Source organism: Calonectris borealis, chromosome 15 (genome assembly GCF_964195595.1).
Source record: "Calonectris borealis chromosome 15, bCalBor7.hap1.2, whole genome shotgun sequence".
Lineage (NCBI taxonomy): Eukaryota > Metazoa > Chordata > Aves > Procellariiformes > Procellariidae > Calonectris > Calonectris borealis.
In genome coordinates this window covers 23,512,837-23,529,145 of record NC_134326.1, presented here as the reverse complement: position 1 = coordinate 23,529,145, position 16,309 = coordinate 23,512,837, and the positions used below count along the sequence as shown (strand labels likewise).

The 16,309-nt window shown below is 62.5% G+C and overlaps 1 protein-coding gene across 1 annotated transcript; it reads right to left on the bottom strand.

Moving 5' to 3' along the window:
* Positions 1-844: 844 nt before the first annotated feature.
* SYNPO (synaptopodin) lies at positions 845-15,908 on the bottom strand. The gene is made up of 3 exons (XM_075164781.1): positions 15,434-15,908; positions 4,513-6,410; positions 845-3,164 (listed from the first exon to the last, which is right to left on the bottom strand). The coding sequence occupies exons 1-3, from the start codon at positions 15,906-15,908 to the stop codon at positions 2,391-2,393; spliced, it is 3,147 nt and encodes a 1,048-aa protein (XP_075020882.1). The 3' UTR covers positions 845-2,390.
* Between the last annotated feature and the right edge of the window lie 401 nt (positions 15,909-16,309).

Sequence of the window (16,309 nt, the reverse complement as noted above, 5' to 3'; positions counted from 1 at the left end):
GAGCCGGCAAGCCTGGCCAGCAGCAAGACGGGGCGCGGGGCTGCGTTGCTTCTTTGCAGGGAGGCAGCTGGAGACCAGCCCTGGTCTGAGCGCCCGGGGCTGCCCACCTGCAGCAGCACCCTCCCGCGCGGCCGGGGCGTTCAGCTCAGCAAGTGCAAGGAGCGGGGCAGCGGCTCAGCCCTGTTTGGTGCATCTGGCATCCCTCAGCTTGGGCTGATGCTGTGCAGCTTCCCCTAAGAGCCCTGGAGAGTAGGGGGTCCCCACAGGGCCACAGCCATGACTGCCTGGCATGCAGCTCCCTGCCAGCTCTGAGCACAATATTAACCATCCGCACCGCAAGCATGGGACCTGTGCCCCATGCTTCCCTCACTCCCCCTCTGGGGAGACCATACCCTGACCCCCACGGTGGCGATGTCCCCACCACCAAGGCTGGGACGTCCCCAAGCCCCATGCACCCACCTGCTGACCCCAGTGTGGGACCTCGCCTCCCCTACCTGACCGGGGTACGCCCCAGACGCTGGGGACCGAAGATGCTCTCCTGCTGTGCTGGGGATGAAGCTGAAGCCAAGCTGCAGCTACCAGCACCCGATGGCCCCTGCTGGCCCTTTGCAGCACCCCCGGGCTCCCTGTCACTTGCCCCAACCGGTGCTGGGCTCCAGCCCAGATGCCAAGGTCCAGCCACGGGACAGCAGTTATTTCTGGCTGAGAAAGGGGGCGGAGCAGGTCTGACCCTTGGGGACCAGGATGCCGTCACCTTGGCATCGAGCAGGGCTGACCCTTGGGGACCGGGATGGTGGCTGTGCAGCAGCAGCAGGAGGTGGCCAGGTACCACGATTGCCCAGGTCACCTTGGGGACGGATCGGCAGGCCAGGCCGGGTGGGATAACGGCAGTTTATTTCTGAGCAGGGTATACAACTGTGTGACGAAGGCAGGTCGTGGTGGCTGATGGAGTGAGGGAGGGGGCTGTGTCCTGGGAAGGGCAGGCTGTGGAGTGGGGGGATCCTGAGGGACAGGGATGGGCTGGCTCCTACAGCGTGTCCCGGGGAAAGGAAAGGCATGACAGGGACGCCCTGAATGGGGAACGTGCCAGAATCCCGACAGCTCAAATGTATCCTCCTTTCTCGGTGCTGGTCTTACCGGTACCAAGGCTGCATCCCATGGGTGGGTGGCTGCGGTCACTGCCATAACATCTCCTGGCACCCCAGCCGGCTCCCGCTCACCCCTGGGTGGGGACAAGTGCTTTGGGGACCCATCGCCCTCCTGGGCACCCACTACTCTCCCCAGGCTCTGCCACATAACTGTGTCCACCCTGACACGCTCCTCTCCCCATCACTCCCTCGAGCCTTCCTCTGACACTGCTGCCCTTGGGGGACCTTGGGGCCCCCCCCACTCCAGCCCCTTGCAGGACTCCTCGTGGGGACACCACCTCGTCCCCGAGACACTCTCAGCATTGCCTCCTGCACTGACACCTCCTTCAAACCCTCTGCAACCTGTACCACTTCCTTCGATGCCCCCCCCCAACCTCCCACCTTCTCCCATCCGCCCTGGCTGCCACAGCTCCCGTTGGTCCCCCTGTGTGCCTCCATCTCACAGGGGTGGAGACGGGGATGGGGTGAGCCTGGGGATGGGGACAGTGACAGCGTACAGGATGGGGCTGTTCCTCTTTGCTTGGGCAAGGCAATGCTCCCCTTGACATGGCAATAAATAACTTTGGCTCTCTTTTTGGTCACCGGGAGACAATTTGGGGGAATTTCTTTGAAAAGGGGTCAAAAGTTAAAAAAAAAAGGCAATGAAGTACTGGGGGATTGGGGTAAAAAATTAACTTTTCCTCCCCAAAATATGGTTTCAGTTGAAACCAGCCAGATCTGGAGGCTGGGAGAAGGTCCCATGGCAGCGGCACCTGCTCGGCACTGCCCACCCCTGCCGGGTGCGCCATGACCCCGCGGGCAGCGGCACCAGCCATGCCACCCGGGAAAGCAGAGCTGCGTGGTGCCGGGGTCTGTGACACCCCGGCACAGGGGACAGGGGGCTAGGAGGGGACCACTGGGTCCGTCCCCATCCCTGCTCCATGGTGCAGGGCTGCAGAAGGAGGGGGCCGTGCTGGGGGCTGGGACCCTCCCGCTGCCTGCTCTGCATGCTGACCACGCAGTCCTGCCCTGAAAGGTTAGGGTGGTAAAAATAGAGCGGGGCCATGGGATGGCAGGCAGGCGGGAGGCACCTGATCCTGCCGGCAAGCTGAGAGGCCGTGGCAGCTCTGCTGGGGAGCGGGGACACCAGTTTTTGGGGACCTCTGCCCCAAGGGTTGGGGTGTTCATGGTGGCGGGTCAGTGGGCGGCATTGCCGGGGCTGGCAGGCCCAGGGGGAGGGTGGCCTGGCCAGAGCTGGCTTGTCTAGGAGGTGCAGTGGGCCCCCGAGGGCAGCCCCCCTGGCTTCAGCCGCAGGCTGCCGGTCCAGCCCCGGGGACACAGGTTGAAGCTGTGGATGCCCGGGCTCTTGGCCCCCGAGTCTTCAGAGTCAAGGGAGATGTCTGAGTCTGTCGGGGACCGGGAGGTGCAGCGCTTGGCCGAGGACCGGCCGCCCACCATGGGGGATGGCAGGGGGCTCTTGGGGCTGAGGGACAGCCCAGGGACGGGGCAGGAGGACACACCAGGTGGCAGTAGGAGCCGGCGACCCTCTGCCCAGGCAGCTCGGGGCATCCCAGCGGAGGCACAAAATTGGGGACCGTCTGCCCGGGGTGATCGCAGGGGGCTTTTGTGGGTGGGCGAAGGGCTGCCCAGGCTCCCCAGCATGCTGCTGGCAGCCTGCAGTGCTGGGGCTCTGGAGCTCTCTGGCCGCGCCAGCTGGGGGGACTGGGGCAAGCTGGTGGGGCTGGCAGGGATGGGGGTGAAGGGCCGGGAGCCCTCCGGCCCCACAGCTTTGGGAGAGGAGCTCTTCCTCCGGGCAGCGTTGATGATGTTCCTGGCGAGCCGCACTTGCATCTGCCGGCTGGCCTGGGGGTCCACGTCCTGCCGCAGCGGGGACAGGGACCTTTCGCTCCACGGAGGGGACATGGGGGGTCCCTCCTCCAGCTCGGGCACCGATGCCGGGCTGGCCCAGCCATCCAGGCTGCCTGGGCCAGGCAGGTGGGCGAGGTGAGGCGAGGGGGGGAGGGATGGCCGCCTTTCCTGGAGGGGGACAGAGAGTGGGTTAGTGCTGGCACCACTCAGTGGGATGAAGGGAGCAGAGCAGAGAGACAGGGGCAGGATTGGTGCTGGGGCAGGATTGGTGCTGGGGCAAGCTCCGTGCTCGCTCAGCCCTGCGGGAACTGGAGAGGCATCCTCTTGCATTGCAGCCCCCTGTAAGGGCTCCCCAAAAATGCATTTGCCTCTGCACCCCCTCACCAGCCAAGGAGGCTGAGGCAGGCTGAGCCTGCAATTAATCATCCTTGCCCAAAATATGACCCAGGACCTCTCACTACCTGCAGCTTCCTAAAGCCTCCCTCCACGTGATGTACGGAGACCCCCCCTGTGCCGCCCCGGGGGTCCATCACCCGGCAGCTGTTCCCCAGCCAGCAGGAAAGAGAAGAGCCAGGTCTGACAGTGCAGAGAGTGTATTCAGAAAGAGGGGAAAAAAAAGAAAAACGCAGGAGAAATAAAAGCACAGTCAAAAGGCAACTCGTTACCGTGGGGAGAGTGGCAGGAGCAAGGGACAGGCAGAGGCACAGCTGGACCAGGAGCATCAGGCTGAGCATCACTGAGCTGGCCCTGCCCTTGCCTGCTCTCCTCTGCCCGGCACATCCCTCGCTCCTGGCCCTGCCAAGCAGCGCTGCCCGTCACCAGCTCCAGCACCAAGCGTGGGGAGGGACAGGGACCCCATGGTGTCCCCGGTCCCGGCACCATGCGGCTCTGCCGTTCCCCCGGGGATGTGGCTTTCCTCCACAGTGTGGAAGCAAACGAGGACAAATCCTGAAAGAGCAGCAAAAGAGACAGGAGCAGGCACAGTGCAGCGGAAAGGCGGTGTGTTGCCTCCGGGTTTGCTTTGGTAGAAGGCCGATAGGAGCTGGCAGGACAGAGGGGCTGCAGGTGAGTGGGAAGAGCCAGCAGCTGCCGGCTACGAGAGCTGGAAAGGCAGGAGGCGAGGAAAGGACGGAGCCAGAGACACGATGCTCCATACAGTTTCCAGGTGAGAGAAGAGAGAAAGTGCCGGCAGTCCTGTGGGATGGGCAGGCTCCTGACGGCTCTTTGGGATCCTGCGGGCTCTATGCCCCTGACTCCTGCCGCCTCCCCGAGACCCTTCAGCTCCCGTTACACTCGGGGTCAGCAGCACCTGTCTCACCCACGGTTCCGCCACTGCAGCCTCCCAGCTACTTCTTTTTTCTATGTCCTTTTCTTTTTTCCCCCTTTTTTGTGGTTGGTTTGGCTTTTGGCACAGCCGTGAGCAGTTAGGGAGGACTTGCCCGGCGGAAGGAAGCCTAAAACCCCCATGTTTTTCTCTCTGCGACCGCTACTTGTAGTAAAAAGAAGGTTTCCACACCTGTGGCTCGATGCCGGCGTTCCTGGTGGAGTAGGAGGGCCGGGGTGCCTGGAAGCCCCCCTTCGCTCGGGGTGGCAGCAAGCGGCACGGGGAGGCCAGCAGCACCTCGGTCGGGGCTCCGGGACCGGCACGGCTGCTGTGAGTCAGGGGCAGAGCCCCGGCGGCACCGGGGAAGGGGCTGGAGGTGGTCTGGCCAGTGCTGGCCACAGTGGGGGGGTGCCAAACGGGGGAAGGAGGCAAGGAAGAGGTCGGGCAGGCGGTTTGATGGGGGTAGGGGTAGGTGTTGGGAAGAGAGGGTCTGGGTGGAGGCACCTCCTGGGGCATGGACCTCGCTGGCCCCTTGGATGGGGAGAGGATGAAGAGCGAAGACTGGAGCTGGTAGGGCTGGTGCTTGGAGATCTCTAGCTCCTTCTGGGAGACCTCATTCTCCATCAGGTTGCCGCTGTACAGAGGTGCTGGGGGGGTTTTGGAGGGCCTGGAGGAACTTTTGGAGGGGTGTCTGGAGACCATGGGTGACAGGCAAGCGTTGGCGTCGTACTTCCAGGAGGGAGGCAGGGACATGGTGGGCGACGGGGACCGCAACAGCTCGGGCTGGGAGGGAGCCTCGATGATGAATTTCTCCATCCTGGACTGCCGGCGGGCAAAGAGCTCGGCCCCCTTCCCTCTCGCTTCACTGAGGTTGTGGCTGGGCTGTGGCTTCGGCTTGGGCTGGATGGTGGGGGACTTGAGGCAGGAGGACCACGCTGGAGCATCATCAGCCGGCAGGAGGTGCTGCCTGCTCCTGGCCGCGCTGTTGGGGACAAAGTTGGCGGCTTCAGCCCCGAGGGCGAAGGGCTCGTCCTCAGCACCAGGCTCCCCCTGCTCCTTCTGCTTCTTCCTGCTGTCCGCACTCTGGACCAGGTCCAGCAGATCGGGGTTGGGGCCCAGCTTCGGCTTCTCGACGAAGGTGAACATGGACTTTTTGCCGGCTCTCCGGGTGGCCGACTCCTCCAGGATCCCCGTTTTGGGCAAGGGGTTTGGTCCACTCACCCTGCAACCCAGGGCAGGACCTGGCAGCATCTTCTGCTCCCGGGGCGGGTACAGGGCTGAGTAGGCAGGGGGCGAGCGGACACGGGTGAGTGGCGGGGGGCTGCTCAGAGTCTCCGCATAGGTGGGCGGCGGGGGCAGCTCGGCAGTCGGGGGTCCCTCCGCAGGCTGGCCGCTGGCGGGGGACATCTGGGTGCCAAAGGGTCTGGCCGTCCGGTTCTTCACAGTCTTGGGCTTGGCCAGGGTGAGATGGACCTCATAGTACTGCTGGCCCCGTGCCCCATTCTGCTCCTGGCTGGCCAGGGATGCCGTCCCTGTGGCCATTCCTGCCAGTGCGCTGGGCACCCCGCCAGGCACCTCGCCGTTCTTCCCCTCCTCGGGGCTCTGTGGCAGGGCAAGAGCTGCTGTGCTTGGCCCCACAGAGGCTCCCGCATCCCTGAGCACCCCCGCCCCACCCTCCATCCCACCAGCAACCCCCTCCTGCATGCCATTGGTGGCAGCCGATGCCATGTTCTCCTTCAGGTAGATGCTAAGCGGGACCTGCTGGGCCTCAGCAGGCAGCTCCGGACACGGGGAGGCATTTGCCTGCAGTTCCTCTCCTGGGGTGCCAGGCTGGCTGGGCTCTGGCTTTGTCCCCTGCCCCTTGCCCTCTTCCATGGCTGCTTGCTGAGGCTGGGGCGCAGGGCTCAGTGGCAGCCCCCCGCCATGCCTGGCCCTGGCGAGCCCGTCGATGCGCTGCTTTCGGCGGTTGAAGAGCAGGACGCCCTTGGAGCTGGGTCCGGGCGCCGTGGTGAGCTGTGCCGCAATCCTCTGGCTCCGTGCCTTCGCCTCCTTCAGCTCCTTCTCGGAGAGGCTGGTGCTGCGGGAGAGACCTGGGCAGAGGGGAGAGGGTGGTTAGGGGGGCTCAGCGGGGACGTAGGATCCCAGCCCTCCCTGTCCAGGACTGGTAGCCCTTCCTCCAGGTATCCCTCAGCATCCCAACCCCTTCCCCAGAAGCTGCAGCAAGGCAGGAGGGATGCTCCGGGGCTGGAGTACGTGGCAGGGATATTGTAGTCCAGGGGTGATGGGGACCAAGCGCAGCCCCCGCTGAGACGCTGAGCTGCAGCTCTGCACGCTGAGGGGACAGATGGCAAAGCCCAGGGGACACCCAGGGGCACTCAGGACCTTTCCTCCTGTCCCGTCACGGTGACCATATGGGAAAGGAATTTCTCCAAGGGCTTCGGCAGGTCTCAGGTTGCAGCTTACATGGTTTTGGCTCCCAGCTCGAAGAGGCAGTGGGCAAGGAAGGGGCCAGCACGTGTCCCCCAGCCCCTTGCCCCAAATCCCAGCACGCTCAGCCCTGAGCGGCAGGAAAGCAAACCCAGCGGGGTTTGATGCCAGCCCGCCAGAACCTCATGGCAAGGCTGGTGGCCAGCCCCATCTGGGGACTGATTTATGGAGCAACACGAGATGGCAGCAGCCGACAAAAGCTGTGCAGATCCCGACCCGCCGGACACAGACACAGCCCTCAGCAAGGCACCAACCTCATGCCTACGCAAATGCTAAAAGCAAAGTGCTAAAAGCCTGGCGAAAGCCCTGCAGTGAGTGGCCGGAGTGCCGCTGAGCTTCTTGTGTGTTGGCCAAAAGGTCAGGACGCCAGCCCTTCCCGAAGGCCAAAAGGATGTGGAGCTGCTGGGAACGCATTTTCTCGGGGTGAGCAATTTCCTATGAGTGCGCCCTGAAGCGCCTATGGGAAGGGCAGTGTCCCTGGCCACGCTGAGGCCACGGCTCAGGGACAGACACCAGTGCGGAGCATCAGCATCACCCCAGCACCCACCAAGGGTGAAGTCCCTTCCCCAAGGGCACTGCTGGGATAGCTGTGATGGGGTGTCCCCGCTCCAGCCCCGGCAGGGAGGTGGGTGGCCAGGGCCACCTGCCCCAAGCCCCACTCCTCCAGGCGCCGACAGCACCCGCTCCCCATCCCTTGCCTTGCCTTGCCTTCCCTTGCCTTCCCTGCCCTTCCCTTCCCTTCCTTCATGTGTTTCTCATTTGCTTGCCTTCTGTGCCGCTTGGGAGCCTTCCAGTATATTTTCAGCAGTGGCTCAGCCTACCAGCGAGGGAAGGGATGAATGACTAAGCCAAATACTTCCAGCGAACCCACAGAGAAGCAAGAGGGCTGCTGAGAGCTGGGCATCTCCTCTTCCTCACCCTTCACCCCTCCCGCCTCCTTCAGCACCCAGTAAGTCCCTGCCCTGGCCCCAGCACCGTCAAGGCGTGCAGGATGGCCCTGCCTCCCTGGAGGGGCCAGAAAGGAGGAGGAGGGTGGATGAAGCCTTCGGGCTGCCTGAAAGAAGGGTTTTGGCTGGGCACAGGGGAGAGGAGGCAGAGATGCCAGTGGAAACTCTCTCCTGGAGATGAGAAGCCCGTCCACAGTGGTGACGCCGGCGGCCAACATCTCTCCCGGTTAGCACCCGGCATTGTTTAACGCCCTATTTCTATTTGCTTTGGCGGCGGCACAGAGTGGGGCCGCGGTTTCCTCCGGCTGGGCTGGCTGGAGGGCGGCCAGCGCTGTGGCTCCCGCTCCACGGGGTCGCCCTCGTCGCCTTTATCTCTGAAACGAAGGAGAAATACGGCCAAGGAGCCATTGAGAAATAAGCCACCGGCTCCAGATGTCTGTGAAATTTGTGCTCTGAGCATCCATGCTTCCTTGGAGGCCAAGGCCGCCTAAGAAGCTGAGCTCTCGACGGAGCCATTTCGCAGCCTCTCGCTCCTGCTACTGCCTTTTAACAGCAACCGAGGGGCCTTGGGGGATCTCCTCTGCGCTGGAGGGATGACTCAGCTCTTGGCCAGCCCATTCCTGCTTGGACTAGCCACCGGATACACTCCCGCATAGCCGGGACCAGCTCCAGGATTTGTGTCCCGGGATTTTGCCCCCAGGTACCCCCATTCCTTGCTGCCACCCTGGGCACAGGCATCCCTCCGGGCCTGAAATCCCCCGCCTGGCATCTGCTCCCATCATCGCCTTGCAGCCCCCCATCCTCTACGTGCTTCCAGCAGCTCTTCTGCCCCTCCCCACCTGGTACCTGCCATTCCTGGGCGGCTCCACCTGAGCCCACTGGAAATGAATCCCTCAGGATTCCACACGAGCCCACTAATGGGGATGGGTTGCTCTTCACATCCAATTTTTATCGCACGGATGGAGAGCACTGAAGCCTCTGGCAGGCCAGAGGAAATTGCAGAGAACAACCCTGTACACCGCCCTGCTTGCACAGCTGCACACAGTCCAGCGAATGGAAGGATGGACAAACTTACCCTGCAGCCCTGCAACCCAACTCTGCAGGCACTGCTGCAAATGTGGCTCATCTTCTCTCAACATGACATCCCATCCCCAGCCAAAGGGCACGGACCACCTCCCTCCCTCTTCCCCTCCAGCCTGAGCTGTAGGATGAGGTTATTGGACCCAGTGCAAGAGCCTTTAGCTGTCTGCCGTGGTGGCTGGAGGGACCCTCATGACCCAGGGCAGGTCCTGCACCCCTCACTCCCCTCCCGGCCACAGGGGACATTCCTTCATCCTTCGCTGCCATCCCCTGTCAGCCGGGGAGCCCAGGGCAGGCTCTGGCTGGGTGCTTCCCCCTGGTCCCAGGCAGGTGGGAGGCAACTCAATGTGCTGAAAATGTCCAGGTGCTGGGGAGAAGGAGGAGGGGTGCAGGGCTGAAGGCAGCCTGAGCGGCGCGGGGATGAGGTGAAAGCAAAACTATGTGCGACCGAGGGTGCCCGGGGCTCGCGCGGCACTGGAAATCAGCTTCCGCCCATTAACAGGAGTCCAGTCCAAAATCCGAAGGGTGACCGGCTCTTCTCACGCTCTTCCAGTCTTCCTTCCTTCCTTCCTTCCCACGCCACGCACCGGCTCACCACCATGCTGCCCTTCGGGAAGGAAACGTCTCCCCTCTCCAAATGTCCCTGCTTCTCCCAAGAACAATGAATCCAGCCCCACCAGCCCTCTCTGCTGCCGCGTCCCCGTGTTGGGGGGGTCTCCTGGCAGTCCCCAGCCCTGGGGTCCAGGGGTGCTCCCTGTGCCCCATAGGATGGTTGGACTCCCGGTGCATGCTGGCCAACAGCCCCCGAGTGCTATTTCGGTGCAATCACTTCAGCTCCAGCCAGAGGAGCCTATAGATCTCTATCGATATATTTATATAGGCACTTGCTCCATAGTTTCCATTGCTCCAGGGGTTACTTCCAGCAACATCCCCCAAGTGCAGGGCCTAACAGCTTCTTATCGAGTTGTCAGTCATCCTTACCGCAGCATGTACTGTGCTCTCTCCTCCAGAGCGAGGATGACGAGGGTGATGAAAGGCATTTTTGTTGCTCTCCTCTCCTGGCCAGATGGGAAAAAAAATTTCCTTCCAGCTCAGCTTTCTGTGCAAAGGATGGGTCCCCCTGCACAGTGCTACTGCAGAGCATCTGAAGTCCAGCCAGCAAAGGCTGGAGTCACCATCTGACCCCAAATGATGGTGAAGGATGTATCAGAATCTGCTTGTGGCCCGCCCTGCCCTGACATCAACTCCAAAAGCTGGAATGAGATGAGAATTTGGCCCCAAATTGCAGGGAGGGGAAATACCCCAGGGCTCTCTGAGCCGACAGGTTCAGTGGAAGTTGCTGGTCTTGATGTGGCTGGGATGTCACATGAAGAAAACAAGCGACTTGGAAGCTGCCACCTTGCAGGTCTGAGTGGCTGCGAGCGCCGCGCATGACGGTCCTTGTGCAGAGAAGTCAAGAGGTATCGGAGTCCTGGTGGGGCTGGCGAGATGCAACAGGCCATGTGAAATCTTGGACCCAAGGCTGGCAGGTGACTCCAAAATCTATCCCTAGCCTGCTCCTGGTTTGGATGCTCGGCCATCCCAATGCTGCAGCCCACCTTGGCCAGCTCACAGGAGGATGCTCAGGATGTCCCACCTGACCACCTACCAGCCCCAGGGCTGTCCAGGGCCAGGCAGAGCATGGACCAGAAACTCCAAATCCACCTTCACACTGCGCAGCAGCCACCATCCATAACCAGCAGGCACTTCCCCCCCTTTCTGAACATTTCTTGGGCTGCTGTGGGTCAACCCAAACGGTGCCTCTTGCTGGCAAAATCCCACCAGCAAACCCAAGAATTAAACTGAGACAAACCCCATCTCCAAAGGGACACACGCCTCCACCATGCCGTAAACCTGAACGCACATCTACAGCCAGGCAGTGCTGGGGAGGGGGAATCCAGTGTTTTCACCTGAACACTGAGGGCTTTGGACACCTGTAAGCAGGTTTTCTGGCAGAGAAGTCAACTGGCCTTTTGCCCCAACTACAGCTGTGCAGGATTTTTTGCAATGCGCACTAATTCGCACACATTTAAGTTTGCGCTTCCCTCCAGCTCCCAGAGTTATCCCAAATAATCTGCTGCTAGGAAAACAAGGAGGGTAGCACAGACAGGCAGTCGAGCTAGCTAGAAACAGATATGATTCAAACAGGGATAAAAATACAACAATTTTCTGCCTCGTTTCCAGCTTCCAACCCTCCTATACCCCAGATATAAAACCTCCATGAAGTTTTTATCCATTCTGGCCCTGCAGACCCAAAAAGCCCTGGCTCAAGCAGTGGGTGCTGTGGTGGGAGCAACCTCACCTGACTGGCAGGGCACACCGTGCTGGGCCTCTCCTCTCGGGTGCCTTTGCCAGTGACAAAATCTGGCACAGCGAGAAAATTCGATGTGCTTGCAAGTTTTCCCTGCGCTCTGTTCACAAGGGCTTTGCTGGATTTGGAACTGTTTGCCTCCCAACGTTCCTCCTGGCTCGTAGCCGTGTCCCAGCCTTGCCTGGTGCTCAGCACCCAAATCCTGCCGAAAATAGCCTCGCAGACTCCAAGCACGAAGCCCTGGGGCTCACATCTGCCACCTGGGGGGGAGGAGGAAAAGGGGCTCGGGGGGGTTTTGCTCTTTAATAGGGACTGGTTGCCCCTGCCCCAGCCCCACTTTCCTGGAGCACGCCAAGCCGAGGGGTTGCAGCAAGCAGCCCCAGCCCTGCGTGCATCCACGCTGGAGAAGAAGAGGCTGCTGCTTCCGCAAAAGCGGAGGCCAAAATCAAGCTTTTAGCTTTGCAAAAGGAGGCTAGAGCTGGGCAGACCTCCTCTGGGCTGCCCTGCCACCCATCTGCCTGGCACGCAGCAGAGCCAGCCCATCCCATGGCCAGGTGCCACGGGGACCCCATCCCGCCTGGCAGATGAGTCTCAGCCCCTGCTATGCCCACCGGTGCTCGGACTCGCCGCGACACATCCTGGGCTGCTGGGGCCCCGGTGACAGCCCCACCAGGCTGGTGCCATGAGCTGGAGGCACTGGCCTGGCGAGAGAAGGTCGTCTGGTTCAGCTCGCCCCTGTTGGATGGACGGAGCAGGGAGGGGAGCGGGATGAAATGGGGCCTTCGCCTGTCCCTTGCACAACCCATAAGGGATCCATCCCGCCGGCTGCCAAGCCGGAGGGACAGACCTCGTGTCTCCACTGCAGGGTGGCATGGCCAGGGGAGGGAACACGGGACATTGCCTGGGAAAACGCTCTGCAGATCTGGGAGGTGTGACACTGCCGAGCGCCGGGGGGACCCCCACGTGCCGCTGTACCTCCCACGCCCCATGCCAGACCCTCGGGTGTGGGCAGAGGGAACCGACGCGCGCTCGGCTAATTTGCTGAGAGAGAAACCCCGCTCAGCCCTCGTCTCCCCCCCGGGCTGTGTGCGGCTCCACTCGCCTGCCCTTTGCCCACCATCAGCACCCCACCGGGGGTCCTGGGCGTGCGCCCCCGCATCCCCATGCATCCCCGGCCCCCCTCGTGCGCTGCCAGCCCCCCAGCACCCCTGGACATCCCCAGATCCCAGTCACCCCCCTCTGCGCTCCCACCCACCCTTCCGCTTCTGCACTGGCACCCCCCGGTCCCTGCCCCGGCCCCCTCGGCCGGCTGCTCCCCGCTCCCCCGGCACTCCAAGCCCCGCAGCCCCGCCCGGGGGCAGCCACTGACTCCCCAGCCCCGGTCCTACCCGCGGTGCCGGTGCCGGTGCCGGTGCCGGTGCCGCCGCCGCCCCTCGCAGCCCGACTGCACCGGGGAGGAGGCGGCGGGCAGGAAAGTTGCGGCAGCTCCGCCCTCGAAGCGGGCCCGGGGGGGCAGCGGGCGGGGGCCGGGGCCGGGGGGTGGCGGGTCCCGCCGGCCCTGCCCCTGCCCGCCCTGCCCGACCGACCGGACGGGACGGGTCCCCCTCCCCGGCGGCACCGGCAGCCGCCTCGCCGCCGCGGCTGCCCCCGGCGGCCCTGCCTCGCCGCTTCCCGTCCCGGCTGGGTCTGCCCTGAGCCCGCTGCCGGGGTGAGAGCAGCCGGGGCATCCCCTTACCCAGCCCGGGGCATCCCCCTTTCCCAGCCCTGCACATCCCCCTTATCCAGCTCTGTGCATCCCCTTACCCCAGCCTTGAGCATCCCCCCTACCCATCCCTCACCCCCTTTCCCTCCTCCCAGCACTGCTGGGGACCTGCAGCACCTTACCTGGCGGGGAAGCAGGGCCTCCCCTTGCTGCCGGTTTCCCCCATGCAGAAAGAGTTGGGGCACTTGGAACCGGGCAAAAATCCAGCACCAGTGTCACTGCCCTGGAGAGCCCCTGGGAAGAGCACCGAAAGCCTTCTGCCAGCGGTGCTCTGTTCCCAGTGACGGGGGGACTACAGCCCTGGGCAAGATGATTCCCGAGGAGCCAGCATCACCTCCCACCTCCACGACCCCGCTCCCGCTGGGGCTGCAGAGCTCCTTGGCACCACTGTGGGACCAGCCTTACCCCCTTCCCGCGTCTGTCCACGCCGCAGGATGAGCTCTTGGCCTTATTTTTTGCCTTTCTAATTTCCTTTCTTCCTGTCTCTCTTTGCTTTTTTGTGCTTTTCTGGTTTTTGAGGGAGACTGGTGCTGGCTCGGCAGCCCCCAGGGAGGGAAACCTTCCGTTTATTTGCACACCAGACAGGGAAACCAGTCCTGCCTCCTGCATCTCCAAGCCGCTGCCTCTACCTGGGGCTCCTGCGCTCCCCAGCCTGCCCCAAAAGGTGCCAACCAGCTCGGGCCGCTGAGCCGGATATTTGGGTGCAGGCCTTGGGCTGCTGGACGGGAACCAAAAGGGCACCTGGGATCTGCCTGGGTGGGTTTGCACCGCTTGGGGGGGGCACCTGCTTGGCTCCCAGCTCATAGGACCACCCCTGCATGATTTTGGGTGTGAGTGGATGCACCCCTTTCTCTTGCAGGAGCTGCAAAGGGAGGGGGGGGATGTATTTTACCCCCAGCCAGCTAAGGAGAAGAGGAGCAAATGCCCGACACCTCCCAGGGATGCTCCTGCAAACACCCTGCTGCAGAGGCAGCTCTGTTGCCACTTGAGGGGGGACCTGCCCTTCCCTCCCTCCTCGGCTGCTGTCCCTGCTCTGAACCAAACCTCTCCTTCGCAAACCTGCAGGTTTTTTGCAAGGTCCTGGAGCTGCTGCCGGCACTCAGGACCCTCAGAGACATCCTGCCTGGAGGCTCTGGAAAGTCTGATGGGTCCTGCAGGCAGCGGCTGGTGGTGATCTCACTTGGAGGGGGAGGAAACGGGACAGACAAACTCTTTCCAACAAACCTGTTGAGTTACTTTAAAATTCCAGGCTGGCAGCAAAAGTGCTGGATGGCGGCACGGGTAAGGAAAATGCTGAGCCTGGACAGAGTCAGGCCTGACCTTTCCCTGCCGCAATCTGCCATCCCAGAGCAGAGTGAGAAACGGGAAGACTATTTGGGTCCATCTGGTCTGTGTGCTGAGCCCTGAAAGACGACGCCCATATGGCCGGGGGAGCTGCTGGGGCAGCAGTGAGCCAAAGGACTTAGCTGAGCTTCCCAGTCCTCATCCCGTCTGGACAGCCACTGGTTTTGAGGATGTCTGACACCCCGACAAGGCGGGGGATGGATTCTGGACACCAGGTTCATGTTGAGCATCCCCAGCTGCTCCCATCCCTCCCCATCCTGGGGGCTGCTTTGGGAAAACCAGGCTCTGAGCAGAGCAGCAGCAGCCGATAACGCCATCCCATGGGGACAGCGACACACCTGCCCCGGCGCCGCATGGCAGCTGAGATAACAGCTGGGCAGGAGCAAAATAGAAAGAAGGGTGGAAGCGGGGTTTAAAAATGGGTCCGATGCCTGTAAGAGGATGGGTCTAATCTTGTGGGAGCATCTCCCCGGGGTGGGGAGGTCCAGGCATGGGAGTGGCTGTGGTAACCCTAGATATGCGCCTGTATTTGTGTCACTGTGGCTGAAGGGACAGTCACAGAGAGGAACGGCTGTGAAACAGAGCTGTGAAGCGAGGCGAGGGCAGAGAGCATTGTAGGAACCAACCGGCCTGAAATAAAGCGCTTAATTTTTAAACTAGGAGCTGAAAGAGAGATGGCCCCAAGCCACGTAGCGAATGCTTGCCATCCCTGCCCTGACCGACCAGGGAGAGGTGTCCCTGTCCCAGGCAGCGCCCCAGGAGCTGGCCCTGATCACCTCCCTTTTGGCAGGGTCCCGCCGAGCCCCGGGACCAGGGTGAAGGTCAGGAAGCCCACCCCGCTTGTGCCGCACTAGGGGTTTGGTTGAGCACTTGAAGACCACGGGAACCTGCCCGCTGCCTTCCCACCCCCCTCTCGAGAAAAGCCATGGATTCCTCCTTATTTTTAAGGCCAGAAAGATCATCTCAAGCTAAAAAAGTCCCAGTGGCTTGGCCGGGAGCTTGGGACCTCTAACCCGGTGGAGGTCCTGCCCTGGGAAGAGCCAGGCGTTCCCATCGCTGTGCTGGGCAGCGGCAGCCCTGGTCCTAGGAGCATAGCAGTGCTTTTCGGTGTGCGGGATGGTGGCCAGAAGGAGTTCCTCTTACCCACTTTCCTCAGCTCGCCGGCAGGGTTGATGAGGACCCGTTGGATCTTCACCACTTTCCACTCCTGGCTGCGGTCGGCCGCAGGGCTGGCTGCTATCAGGGGCAGCTCCGGGGCACAGCCAGGGCATTTTGGGGGGGCTGCGGGCTCAGCCGCCAAGGCCAGGCTGCTGCCATCCAACGTGGGACCTTGCGGGTCCCTGTTGAACCCCCTGGGCTCCCACTGGCAGCTCCCGCTTGCCTTCCCTCCCAGTGGCCCAGTCCATCCCTTCTGCTTGACCAGCTCAGAAGCAGGAGCATCCTGGAGCTGACGGCACCTCTGCCCCACTCTGCTCCCCCTCTCCTGCCAACAGCCGGTGTCCCCCTCGGTGTCTCCCTTGGCCGTCCCGCAGACACACAGGTTTTGCACAGCCTCCCTGGGTGTGGGGCAGCCAGTCTGGGTTTGCAGGCAGGGCTGCCGGAGCGTTGCCTTCAGCATCTTTGCCACTTTCCTTCACTGGCACTCCACAGCCTTTCAAATCCACTTCGCATGGCCGAGGGGCTGGCTCTTCCCCGGCAGCATCCCTCGGAGCACCGGCAGCATCCGAGAGAGAAGATGGCAACGTGCTGGACACAAGCCCAGCTTTACTCCTCTTGCAGACAGGAGGACCACACACGGCACCACAGGAGTGGACAGCTTTCAGAGACCCAGCCACAGGGATTTGCCTGGAGGACACAGGTCGCCAAGGAGGATTTTGCAGGAATTTCTCTTGTCCAGGCGGGCAGAGGAGCAGCATCCAAAGACCTGTGTGAAGGGAAGGGGGAGTGTTGGGGATGCTTGTGCATGCACTGATTTCCTCTGGCCGCAGACAGTGGGGCGGCTCCCGGTGTCCCCAGCCT